Source organism: Mustela nigripes, chromosome 11 (assembly GCF_022355385.1).
Source record: "Mustela nigripes isolate SB6536 chromosome 11, MUSNIG.SB6536, whole genome shotgun sequence".
Taxonomy (NCBI): Eukaryota; Metazoa; Chordata; class Mammalia; order Carnivora; family Mustelidae; genus Mustela; species Mustela nigripes.
Window position 1 is genome coordinate 7,329,292 of NC_081567.1, and position 13,258 is coordinate 7,342,549.

General features: G+C 47.2%; 1 protein-coding gene across 2 annotated transcripts; it reads left to right on the top strand.

The window, feature by feature from the left end:
• Window positions 1-9,486: 9,486 nt before the first annotated feature.
• On the top strand, window positions 9,487-10,575 carry POP7 (POP7 homolog, ribonuclease P/MRP subunit). 2 transcript variants are annotated; one of them, XM_059414577.1, is made up of 2 exons: window positions 9,487-9,623; window positions 9,948-10,575. In XM_059414577.1, the coding sequence occupies exon 2, from the start codon at window positions 9,958-9,960 to the stop codon at window positions 10,378-10,380; it is 423 nt and encodes a 140-aa protein (XP_059270560.1). In that variant the 5' UTR covers window positions 9,487-9,623; window positions 9,948-9,957; the 3' UTR covers window positions 10,381-10,575. The 2 variants fall into 2 exon arrangements, with proteins under 2 accessions (XP_059270560.1, XP_059270559.1); XM_059414576.1 differs by having other exon boundaries at window positions 9,488-9,706.
• Window positions 10,576-13,258: the final 2,683 nt, after the last annotated feature.

Genomic DNA, 13,258 nt, shown 5'->3' on the forward strand with positions numbered 1-13,258 from the left:
CTAGTGTTCCCCAGGCTTCTAGGCACTTGCAGTTTTAGTGTCTGTTCCCCCCCCCCCGCCCCAGTTCCCTTCACATTCCTGCAGTCAGGATTTCTATCTTAATGCTACCAGTCTTACTGTTTGCTGGGCGGCTGGAAGATGGCAGTTGTTTAAAGCAAGGGTTCCCGTGCGGGTTTCATTCATTACTACCTGTGGCCTTGAAAATAATCTCTTCCGTCTCTTGAATGTATGGTAAAACATTTAACATAGTACTTGGCACAGGGCAAGGGCTCCACAAATGTTAGCTGACAGGGGCTTCTGGTTCCAGCAGGGTGGACAGTAATAGATTGTTAACACTGTATAAAAATGTATCAATAGGGTGCCTGGGTGGCTCAGTGGGTTAAGCCTCTGCCTTCCGCTCAGGTCATGATCTCAGGGTTCTGGGATTGAGTCCTGCATTGGGCTCTCTGCTGGCAGGGAGCCTGCTTCCCCCCCTCTCTCTACCTGCCTCTCTGCCTGCTTGTGATTTCTCTCTGTGTGTCAAATAAATAAAATCTTTTTTTAAAAAATGAGTATGCCTAATATTTTATAAATAAATAAATAAACAAATAAATAAATAAAAATGTATCAATAGAACCCAGGCTTGAGGGAGAATTCTTCACCTAAAGTTCATAAACTTGTTACTCAAAAACTTGTTGCTGCTTTTTGTTTGTTTTTTAACTTTTATAGATTGTGTCCTAGGCGATTCAAATTCCCAAGCAGCCTAGCTAATCTCTGAATGAGTAAGGTTTTAGCATGTTTCAATTATTAATTATCAAATGCCAGATTGCAAATTTTGGTGGACAAATGGTATAGGAGAAGCGGGGAGACCTCTGCAGAATGCTGTCTGTAGGAGACAATGGGGGCCTATGCTGAGCTACACGGAAGGCATTTGGGTAGGTGTAGGAAAAGCATGGGTCTGCTTTACAGTAGCCGCAATCCAGCTGATTGGAGAAGAGTTCGTGGATTGCTAGCTGGATAAGAAGGGAAGTGGAAATTCAGCTGAGGGCTTTGAATGCCACCATAGCACCCACTAGTAGGTGGCAAGGAGCACATGCTGGACTCCAGGGTACAAGATTGGAGTGATCAGGGGCGCCTGATCAGCCTCTGCCTCTGACTCAGGTCATGATCTCGGGATCCTGGGATCGCGAGTCCCCCATTGGGCTCTCTGCTCAACGGGGAGCCTGCTTCCTCCTTTCCCTCTGCCTGCCTACTTGTGATTTCTCTCATCCTGTCAAATAAATAAAATAATAATAATAAAAGAAAAAAGACTGATCACCGAGGGTTCCTTATGTTCCAATTTGTGACCCCGGCCAGGTAATCTCCCCCAATTGTAAAACTGGGAAACATGTTGCAGCTCCCCTGTTGCTGAAGTCACTGTGGAAGGTAAATCTGTTCAGTGCCCTCTTTGAGAATGGAAACTGAAATCAGAACTGTGCATCTCCCATACAAAATGAAAAAGAGAATTACCAAAAAATCATGTAGACCTAAAATATTTTTGTTTATTCAGGTGTTAGGCTGTAAAATGTCTTGGTCTTTGTTGCTTTAAATTGGCATGTTTTAGGGGCACCTGGATGGCTCAGTCAGTTAAGTATCTGTCTTCAGCTCAGGTCATGGTCCCCGGGATCCTGGGATCAAGTCCTGTGTATGGCTCCCTGCTCGGCCGGGGAGTCTGTTTTTCCCTCAGGATGCTGCTCCCCCTGCTTGGGCACACTCTCTATCTCTATCACTATCTCTGTTGTTCGCCCTTAAATAAGTAAAATATAAATAAATTAATAAATAAATAGGCACGTTCTTGAACTACAAAAAGAAACTGGTTAGGTGATTAATGGAGGTGAAAGGGAGGTCTCAAGTCTAATGGCCAAGCTCTGCCTTTTTTTCCTATTGGCAGAGTCCTCTGTGGTATTTGTCTTCAATGAAATGCAAAAAGATTAGGGCCCTCTTAATGTCAAATCAGTTTATTACAGTGCCTGACTTCACCCACCTAAATCATGAACCTTTATATTCATCTGGATGTCAAAGTTTAGAGAACATATTTCAGATCTCATGAAAAGACACATATACTGAGTAAAGGAGTGATAGTTCGGTTTTATTTTTTGAAAAAAAAATTTTTTTAAAAGATTTTATTTATTTGACAGAGAGAGAGATCACAAGTAGGCAGAGAGGCAGGCAGAGAGAGAGGAGGAAGCAGGCTCCCTGCAGAGCAGAGAGCCCCGATGTGGGGCTGGATCCCAGGACCCTGAGATCATGGACCTGAGCCAAAGGCAGAGGCTTTAACCCACTGAGCCATCCAGGCACCCCTTTTGTAAATTTTTTTAAAGAATTTGTTTATTGGGGCGCCTGGGTAGCTCAGTTAAGCATCTGCCTTCAGCTCAGATCATCATCATACGGTTCCTGGATCTGAGCCCCACTGGGGTCCCTGCTCAGCAAGGAATCTGCTTCTCCCTCTCCCTCTGCCTCTCCCCCTGGGTCCTGCCATCTCTTTCTCTTTAAAAAAAATTTTTAATTTAAAAAAATTATTTATTTGCAACAGAGAGAGAACACAAGCAGGGGAAGAGGGGCAGAGGAAGAGGAAGAGGCAGACTCCCCACTGAGCAGGAAGCCTCACATGGGGCTCCAACCCAGCACCCCAGGATCATGACCTGTGCCAAAGGCAGACACTTAACCAACTGAGCCACCCAGAAGCCCCTGGAGTAATAGCTCATAGTCTGTGTTTATTGTTAATTACTAGACAAAATGGGCCTCAACATGAATTTATTGCAAGAGTTACTTTCTGCCATGAGCCAAGTTTTTGGTCTACCAAACCTAACAGCTTGTCAAGTCATCAATGACCTGCATGTTGCTGAATCCGCTGGTCCGTTATCTTATGTGGCCTGTCTGTGGTGTCTGTCACAGCTGGTCACTCCCTCCTCCAGGAAATGCTTTCTTCACCGAGTTTCCAGGACACCATACTCCCTGGGTTTCCTCCTACCTCTTTACCTACCTAAGACTCCTTCTGAGTCCTTTGCTGGTTCCTTCTTTTTTCCTCAGCTCACAGGACTCAGTCCTTCCAGACCTCTCGATTGTACCAGGAGGGACTGCACAGACTTGAGCCCCACTGCTAGACATTCCTATCTCAGCTTAGCCACTGCTTCCTTTGGGAAACCTTAGATCTCCCCAAGGTCATATTGACTGTTCCTCCTTGGGGCTCCACTAAATCCGGTACATGCTGCCCGTTTAGCTCTGGGCACACTATTTTGCTCATCTTGTTGGCCGTCCACACAGAACTGTGAGCTGCTCAGCTCGGTATCCTGTGACATAACTGGTACTCCAATAGCCTATCAGGTCTTCTTCTTTTTTTTTTTTTTTAAGATTTTATTTATTTATTTAACAGAAAAAGAAATCACAAGTAGGCAGAGAGGCAGGCAGAGAAAGAGGGGAAGCAGGATCCCTGTTGAGCAGAGAGCCTGATGTGGGGCTTGATCCCCAGGACCCTGAGATCATGACCTGAGCCGAAGGCAAAGGCTTAACCCACTGAGCCACCCAGGCACCCCTATCAAGTCTTCTTGATGCACCTTTTATTGCTGAGGACTTTTCCTTGGTACGGATGTGCCATTCTGTTTAACCATTTACCCATCAAAAGACACCTGGGGTGTTTCCAGTTCGGGGCTAGTACAAATAAAACTGCTACAGACATTCATGAATGTGTGTGTGTGTGTGTGTGTGTGTGTGTGTTTTAAGATTTTATTTATTTATTTGACAGAGAGGGAACACAAGCAGGGGGAGCAACAGAGGGAGAGGGAGAGGGAGAAGCAGACTCCCCGCTGACCAAGGAGCCCGACCCAGGGCTCAATCCCAGGACCCTTGGACCATGACCAGAGCCAATGGCAGACACTTAATGACTGAGTCACCCAGGTGCCCCATGAACACGTTTTAAATGCCTTTGAGTGCTTTTACTGGGTTGTATGTTGAGTGTATGTAATGTTGGTTAATTTTAGAAGAAACTGCCGAACTATTTTCCAGAGTGGCTGGACCATTTAACATCACCCACAGGCAGTGTGTGAAACATTGAGTTCCCCTGCATTCTCTTGGTATCATTAAGTCAAGACTGTTTCTTGTAGACATTCTACTAGTCACGTGGTGGCACCTCATCACGGTTTTAATTTGCATTTCCTTAATGGCAAACAATGCTGACTCTCTTACATGCTTCTGTGCCATCCTTATACACCCTTTTTGCCAAAGCGTTTGTTCAAGACTTGCCCATTTTCTAATCGGGTTTTTTGCTTTCTCGCTTGAGTTTAGAGAGTTCTATTCTGGATACAAGTCCTTTGTCTGATAATAAATTTGCAAATATTTTCTCCCAGTCTATGGCTTCTCTTTTCATTCTCTGAATATGGTCTTTCACAGCGTGAAAGCTTTTTTATTTTTCCCCTTTTTGCCACCTTGAGATACAATTGATAAAATGTAAATTTTCTTCTAATAGATTGTGCTTTTCATGTTGTCTTAAGGACTCTTCACCTAACCCTATGTTCATGAAGATTTTTTCCTTTATTTTCTTCTAAAATTTTCATAATCTTACATTTTTTAGACCTATGATCCATTTTGTGCTAATTTTTTGGCATAGGGCTAAAGTTCAAATCTTTGCCTTTTTATCAAATTGTTTGAGCACCTTGGTGAAAAGACTTATTCCTTCCCCTTTCAACTGCTTTTGCACCTTTGTCTAGCTATATTTGTGTGACTCTATTTCTGGGTTCTTTATTCCAATTTATTGATTTGTGTGTCTATCCCTTGGGAGATACCACACTGTCTCCAGTGTGTTTATGTAGTAGTAAGTCTTAAAATCAGGTAGTGCAAATCCAACTTTTTCAAAATTTCTTTAACTTTCCTTGCCCTTCCATATTAACTTTACAATGATAAAGTTGTCTATAACTACGTAGATTTTTCCTGGGAATTTCAAAGGAATTGCCTTAAACCTAGAGTTCAGTTTGGAGAGAACTGGTATCTTTACTATGTTCAGTCTTCCAGTACATGGATATGGACATCTTGCCATTACTTTAGATCGTACTTGAGTTCTTCATCAGGGTTTTGTAGATTTTAGCATACAGATCCTATACATGTTTTGTCAGACATACACCTAAATACTTCTCGCTCCTACTTCCCTCCTCACCCCCTGTATATCCCCCCATTGTAAATTGTATTGCTTTTTTTAAGATTTTTTTAAAAAATTTTATTTATTTGACAGAGATCACAAGTAGGCAGAGAGGCAGGCAGAGAGAGAGGAGGAAGCAGGCTCCCTGCTGAGCAGAGAGAGCCTGATGCAGGGCTCGATCCCAGGACCCTGAGATCATGACCTGAGCTCCTGAGCTGAAGGCAGAGGTTTTAACCCACTGAGCCACCCAGGCGCCCCTGTATTGTATTTTAAATTTTGGTTTCCAGTTGTTTATTGACAATACATATAAATACGGTAGATTTTTATATGTTAATCTTGTATCCTGTTAAACTTGCTAAACTCATTTATTAATATTATGAGTTCTTTGTAGATTCCTTGGGGCTTTTTATTTATGTAGTCGTGCCATCTACAAATAGAGACAGTTTTATATCTTCCTTTCCAATCTTTTTTTTGCCTTATTACACTGTATCCTTTCCTTGCCTTATTGAACTGGCTGGGACTTTAACCACGAGAGCTCCTGATTTTAAGAGAAAAGTGTCTAGTTTTACACCATTAAGTATGATTGTAGCTGTAGGACTTCTGTAGATGTTCTTTTTTTTTTAAGATTTTATTTATTTATTTGTCAGGAGAGAGAGAGCACAATTGGGGGAACATCAGAGGGAAAGAGAGCAGCAGGTTCCCCACTGAGCAGGGAGCCTGATGTGGGGCTGAAGCTCGATCCCAGGGCCCTGAGATCATGACCTAAGCCAAAGGCACTCAGCTGACTGAGCCACCCAGGCCCACCTCTGTAGATATTCTTTTTTTTTTCTTTTAAATTTTTTATTTATTGGATATTTTATTTATTCATTTGAGAGAGAGAGAGCAAAAGGAAGGGGAGAGGGAGAGGGAGAAGCAGACTCTCTGGCTGAGCAGGGAGCCCGATGCGGGACTCGATCCCAGGACCCCGGGATCATGACCTGAGCCGAAGGCAGACACTTAACAGTCTGAGCCACCCAGGTGTCCCTGTAGATATTCTTTAACAGGTTGAGGAAGTTCCTTCTATTCTTTGCTGAGAGTTTTTTTCATAAATGAATACTAAATTATGTTAAATGTTTATTTCTGCATTGATTGGGAAGATCATATACATTGTTTTGTTTAGCCTGTTAATATGGTAAATGAGAGCTATCGGTTTTTTTAATATTGAACCAGTCTGGCAACTTCGGACTAAATTCTGCTTGGTGGGCGCCTGGGTGGCTCAGTGGGTTAAGCCTCTGCCTTCGGCTCAGAACATGATCCCAGGATCCTGGAATCAAACATCAGGCTCCCTGCTAAGTAGCCTGGTTCTCCCTCTCCCTCTCCCTGCTGTTCCCCTTGCACATGCTATCAAAGGAATGAATAAAATCTTGGAAAAAAAAAAATAGGGCGCCTGGGTGACTCAGTCATTAAGTGTCTGCCTTCGGCTCAGGTCATGATCCGAGGGTTCTGGAATTGAGTCCCACATCGGGCTTCCTGCTTGGTGGGAAGCCTGCTTTTCCCTTTCCCACACCCTCTGCTTGTGTTCCTTCTCTTACTGTGTCTTTCTCTGTCAAATAAAATCTCTAAAAAAAAATAGTCTATTAAAAAATTTTGGTATTTGAGAAAGTGCACCTGCACAAGAAGGGGAGGAGCAAAGGGAGAGGAAGAAGCCAGCTCTCTGCTGAGCAGGGAAGCCCCATAAGGATCTCAGGACCCTGAGATTAGGACCTGAGCTGAAGGAAGATGTTTAACTGACTGAGCCACCCAGCCTCCCGGCATTTGCCTACTTCTGTGTCTGTGTGTTATTCTGGTAATTCTCTTGACATTTCAAACTTCTCATATTTGCTACAGTGATCTGTAATCAGTGATTACAATTCACTGAAAGCTCAGAGGATGATTAGCATTTTTCAGCAATAAAGTATTTTCAAATCAAGATGTATACTCTTCTTTAGACCTAATGCCATTGCAAACTTAACAGACTACAGTATCATGTAAATATAAATTTTATAGGTACTGGGAAACAAAAAAATTTGACTCACTTTCTCGTGATACTTTTTTGCAGTGGTTGGGAACCCAACCCACAATATCCCTAAGGTATGCCTGTATTATTCTCTAAGTAAGTATCTTTGGCCTATGAGGATCTTTAGTGCTATCCCTACTTTCGTTTCTGGTAATCATAAATTGGGTCTTCCTTCTTTTTTAGGATTTTATATTTAAGTAATCTCTACCCCCAACATGGGACTCAAACTAACAACGCCTGATCAAGAGTGCATGCTCAGGGTGCCTGGGTGGCTCAGTGGGTTAAGCCTCTGCCTTCGGCTCAGGTTAGGGTCTCAGGGTCCTGGGATCGAGCCCCGCATGGGGCGTCTCTGCTCAGCAGGGAGCCTGCTTCCCCTTAGCTCTCTGCCTGCTGCTCTGCTTACTTGTGATCTCTCTCTCTCTCTCTGTCAAATAAATAAGTAAGTTGCATGCTCTACCAACTGAGCCGGCCAGGCACCTCCAGTTTTCCTTCTCTTGTTCTTGCTTTTTTGTCAGCCTTGCTAGAGGCTTATCAACTTTATTGATCTTTTCCAAAGAACCACCTTTTATATTGAGCTTCTCTATTGTTTTTGTGTCCAGTTTTATTGGGTTTTGTTTATTGTTTCTTTACTTCTCTTCCTTTGGCTTTATTTGGTGCTTCATTTTCTAGTTTCTTGAGGGGGAAGCTTAGATTGCACTTCTATTCTTTTACAAATACCCTTCAGGGCTCCTGGGTGGCTCAGTTGGTTAAAGGACTACCTTCAGCTCAGGTCAGGATCAGGGAGCCGCCTGATTGACTCCGGTGGACTCCCTTCTTAGCGGGGAGTCTGCTTCTTCCTCTGAAGCTCTCCCTTCTCATGCTCTCTCTCTCAAATAAATAAATAAAATCTTTAAAATACCCTTCAGTGTTTCCAGAATATTCCTTAGTTCCCTGAAGAACTCCTGTTTATCCATCAAAAAATCAGCTCAAGGGGCGCCTCGGTGGCTCAAGGATTAAGTATCTGCCTTGGGCTCAGGTCATGATCCCAGGGTCCTGGGATCGAGCCCCGCATCAGGGTTCCTAATCTGCAGGAAGCCTGCTTCTCCTTCTCCCACTTCCCGCTACTTGTGTTCCCTCTCTCGCTGTGTCTTTCCCTGTCAAATAAATAAAATCTTAAAAAAAAAAAAATCAGCTCAAATACTTTGGAGGCAGAACAGGGCTGTGGCCAGCCTTTCCTCCTCACCCCCACAAAAACCCCCAAATTGTGATTATGGAAGAATCTGAGGCTAAAAGGAGAACTACAGGATTTAAATGGTGCTGGGAGAGAAGTTTTCAGGAACCTGACCCCTTTCCAACCTCTAGTCAAATGGGGTCATAAAAATGCCAACTCACATGTGTAGGCTTGAGTTTACCGGGTTATACTGAGTTTCACAGTTGCAAAACGAATTATCATCCTCATTTGAGTGCTGGGGCAACTCAAGCAGACAACAGTTCTAGGTCCCCAATGCAGTTCTAACTCGTTGTTTGTTTGTTTGTTTTTTATGGTCTAACTCATTTTTGAAGGGAACTCTCCAAAAGCTATACCAATCTGGCCAGGGGAGAAACCCTACCGGCCCTTGGGAGCCACGAATCCACGAGGCGCCGTCCCTCCCTGCCCGCCAGGGGGCGCAGGTCCCTGCTGGGGTGGGCAGAGGCAGAGGAGCTAGCTGGTGGGTAAAGCGGGGGTGGGGGAGTGGGGGAGGGTCTGCGTGCTCTGAGGGGAGCCTTGAAGGCTGGACCTACGGCTCATAGCTTGGGTCCCCAAGGGCTGACTTGGGGGCTCAGCCCTTCCAAGAGACAGGGGAGAAGAACGCGTCCCCGTGTCCTACAGGGGAGACCGGAGGCAGCGTCTTCCGTCAGCAGGGACCTTGGGTGGGAGATCGGCTCTGCCAGCTCCGCTACGCCTTCTCCGACCGGCGGAACTGCGATGGACGCGGGAGTCCAGATCTGCCTTCAGGCCCCTTCACCTTCTCTTGAACTCTCAGCCCCGCCGGTTGTCTCTGTCAGCCCCTATCCCCAATCCTCCACGCTCCTATTAGAGTCTCCTCTCTCCCTTTCCCCGCTTCAGGACCCTGCCGTGGGCCAAGAACTGGGACTGGCCTAGGAAAGCTTACCCTCCCGAGCTTTGACTTGGTACACGCCTCCTGCCTCCGCGCCCCGCTTGCGTGGCGCACACAGGGAGGAGCGGGTCTCCCGTCGCTCTCGCGTGACTTAGACGCAGCGCGCGGTCGCGCGAGCGCCCAGAGGGGCGGGGAGAACGGAGGCCGGGAAGGCGATTCGTGGTTCGCGGGGACAGGCGCGCGTGCGCACTGCGCAGCCCCGTCCGGAGCCCGGAGCCGTCCCGGCGCCCGCGATCTCGCGATCCTGCAGAGCGCCGCCGTTTCTTCTCTTCCCGGGTCGTGTGTGTCCGACGCTGCGCGCTCGGTCCGTGCGGGTGGGCGCCGCACTTGAGTGGCTCGGCCGGGAGCGGGCCGCGTGCTCGGGGAGAGCACCGTGGACTGGAGAGTGTAGGCGCGGAGGAAGGGGGTGCGGTGGGGGCTGAGGTGGGGGCGATGCCCAGAATGAATAGACACTGAGGGGGAGGGAGATCCGGGAGCTTGAGGTGATGGGGAGGGGACCGAGGCTGGGAGGCGAGAGGGGAGTTGAATGCGCCCCCTCCTGTCTGCACCCTTTGGGCTGGAAACAGGGTAGGGAAGGCAGCGAAGTCGCTTGTCACCTCTCTCTGATCTCCTCCCTTATCCGCGTCAGGGCGCACAGCATGGCGGAAAACCGAGAGCCCCGCGGGGCCGTCGAGGCTGAGCTGGACCCGGTGGAGTATACCCTTCGGAAGCGGCTCCCCCACCGCCTGCCCCGGAGACCCAATGACATTTATGTCAACATGAAGACTGACTTTAAGGCCCAGCTGGCCCGCTGCCAGAAGCTGCTGGACGGAGGGGCTCGGGGTCAGAACTCGTGCAGTGAGATCTACATTCATGGCCTGGGCCTGGCCATCAACCGTGCCATCAACATTGCCTTACAGCTGCAGGCGGGCAGTTTCGGGTCCTTACAGGTGGCTGCCAATACCTCCACCGTGGAGCTGGTCGATGAGCTGGAACCAGAGACTGATGCGCGAGAGCCTCTGACCCGCATCCGCAACAACTCGGCCATCCACATCCGGGTCTTCAGGGTTGCCCCCAAGTAATGGAAATGAGGATGGCCACCTTACCCGCCCACCCCCACCTAACTAGGCTCAGATATGGCTCCTCTTGTACAGAGGACTCTGAATTGAGAGAGAGAGTATTGTCTCTTGTTGGGCCCAAGCAGTGGGTCTTCCCAGTCTTTGTGGTTTGTAACCATCGTCCTAGGCAATAAAAACTACCAATTTTGTTAGCATGCAGCCACCCCACTGCCATTGTTTCTCCCCTGTGTAAATTCTGTATGTATGGGGCAAGGGAGAGTAGGAACCTTTACAAGTGTGTATGTACAGGAGGGAACCCCAAGTGTTTTCTGCCTCAGCAGAGTGCATTAATAGTACTCTGGACAGTGTAACAAAACAAGCTTTAGTACAAGAAAAAGCCTGAGAATCCCAATGTTTGCTTTGAATTTTTTTGTACTCTCAGAGGCAGGTGGAGTGGATAAGGTGTACACTCTTGGCTGCTGAAAGCGCACCTGGGATGGTTGTACACTCAGGAAGCGGCTGGCTTTTTTTTTTTTTTTAATTAATTAATTAATTTGACAGACAGAGATCACAAGTAGGTAGAGAGGCAGGCAGAGAGAGAGAGGGGGAAGCAGGCTCCCCGCTGAGCAGAGATCTAGATTCGGGGCTGGATCCCAGGACCCTGAGATCATGACCTGAGCGGAAGGCAGAGGCTTAACCCACTGAGTCACCCAGGCACCCCAGCAGTTGGCTTTTGATGGTGGTTCCCAAGATGAGGAAAGGGAGAGTTTAAGGATGAAGGGAGCAAAGACTGGGACCTCCTTTGTGTCAGGCTCTGTGACAGGGAGTAACACTGCTTCATTTGATTCCGAGTCCTGCTGGGCCCAAGTGGTTTCAAGCAGCTGTGGTGCAGAGCCCTTTAGACGCACCCGGGTGGGCTGCTCTAGTGGGAGAGGAGAGGTAATAAGGTAATAAGTATTTTTTGCTTGGGTTTTTTTTTTTTTTTAAGATTTTTATTTATTTATTTGACAGAGAGAGATCACAAGTAGGCAGAGAGAGAGAGAGGAGGAAGCAGGCTCCCCGCCAAGCAGAGAGCCCGATGTGGGACTCGATCCCAGGACCCTGAGATCATGACCTGGGCCGAAGGCAGAGGCTTAACCCACTGAGCCACCCAAGCGCCCTTGCTTGGGTATTTGTGAGGGGATCTGATTTCTCATGTTTATCAAGCTAAAGTCATCGAAAGCAATGTTTGTAAAAGTGTGTGATCCATTTGCGGGTCTCGAAATCAATTTACTCGGTCCTAGCCTTTTGGAAAGTTCTTTCTCTTTACAGAAACAGACCTGAAATGGTAATGTTTTGTTAGTGCTTTTCAGTTACAGATCTGTGTGTACTACACACGGGCTAGTTATCATATAAATTGTGTTTTTTACTGTGGATGCAAGTCACAAGAGTTTGAAAGCCTCTGATCTAATAGCAACAGAATTTTACTCTAGTTTGCTTGCATGCTTTGGGATTCTGAGTATCAGGCTTCTCATTTGTCAAAATCCTTCCCTCCAGCTTGGTTATTCCTGTCGTGGGACTTAGATTCTGGGTGATGACTGCCAGCAACTCCAGAAAGACTCCTTACAGGAGGACTAGTGCTTCATTCAAACAAACATGCTGAATGCCTACTGTGGGCCAAGGCCCAGGGTGGGCCCTGGAGATACAAAACCAATTAAAAAGCCCCTGCCTTTAAGGAGCTCCCCCATTTCATTAGGAAGGTAGATAAACCTTTTTTGCGAGTGAAGTGAGTTACGTAAGAAATAAGACTGGCCATGATTTGGAAATGTGGAGAGTGAGATGGCTAATGGGTGGGGTCCAAAATGGTTTCACCTTTGACCTTGGGTATTGAAGGATGAATAGGAGTTTGCCAGGCAAAGAGAAGAGAGGCCATACCTAGCAGAGAGGTCCGCATACACAAACGGGGTTCATGAATAGGGTGTGTTGTGGGACTCAAGGGTCACTCAGGGTGGCCAGAAAGCAGGAAGCACCTGGGAGGCTTAATGGAGACAAAACGAGAGGCATTTCTCTCAGATCCCCCCACCCTCCATACCGCCCACCTCATTCCCCTGTCAGCCTTGACCGACTGCAAGGCTCCCTTGCCCCAGAGCCCCCCAGTAGCAGCATGGAGATCCAGCAGGGAGCTTGCTGGAACTATGTGTCTCCCTGCACGTATGTGTTCTTGTCTCTCTGTGCTCCTGGCCTGGGCCCAGCCGAGGTGGTGGCAAGCAGCCCTTTTGCATTTGGTTTGTTTTGGCAGCTACCTCTCCCGGCCCATTTGTTATTTCTACTCCCTTTCTCTCAGTGCTTGCCAGCGGGGCTTCCCTCAGTGGCAGGTCTGCGGAAACAGCCCCTAGACATCGCTGCTGAAGGGAGAGAGGGTTAGGGAGCTCGCCCTTTCACGTGTGTGGGCAGGTAGGGGGCATGGTGAGTCTGAAATGACCCCCTGCTTCAACACCAGATCTGCAGAGGCCAGAGTTGAAATGCTTTGTTTCGGGGTGCTTGGGTGGCTCAGTGGGTTAAAGCCTCTGCCTTCGGCTCAGGTCATGATCTCAGGGTCCTGGGATGGAGTCCCGCATCATGCTCTCTGCTCAGCAGGGAGCCTGCTTCCTCCTCTCTCTCTCTGCCGGCCTCTCTGCCTACTTGTGATCTGTCTGTCAAATAAATAAATAAAAATCTTTAAAAAAATAAAAAAAAAATGCTTTGTTTCGGAGGAGGATACAGACCTCTGCTCAGAATCTGTAGCATTACTGAGCACGGGCTCGTAAGGATCCGTGTTAAGCACCTGGCCTTCCCAGAAAGGTATAAACCAGTCCTCTAAAGTCAACAGGGTGTAAGACAGATTTTTAAAAAGACAAATAATTGGCGTAGTGCTTGGAACTGT

Bases quoted from the DNA above. Each gene is read 5' to 3' on its own strand.
- POP7 (XM_059414577.1), top strand. From the start codon at position 9,958: ATGGCGGAAAACCGAGAGCCCCGCGGGGCCGTCGAGGCTGAGCTGGAC.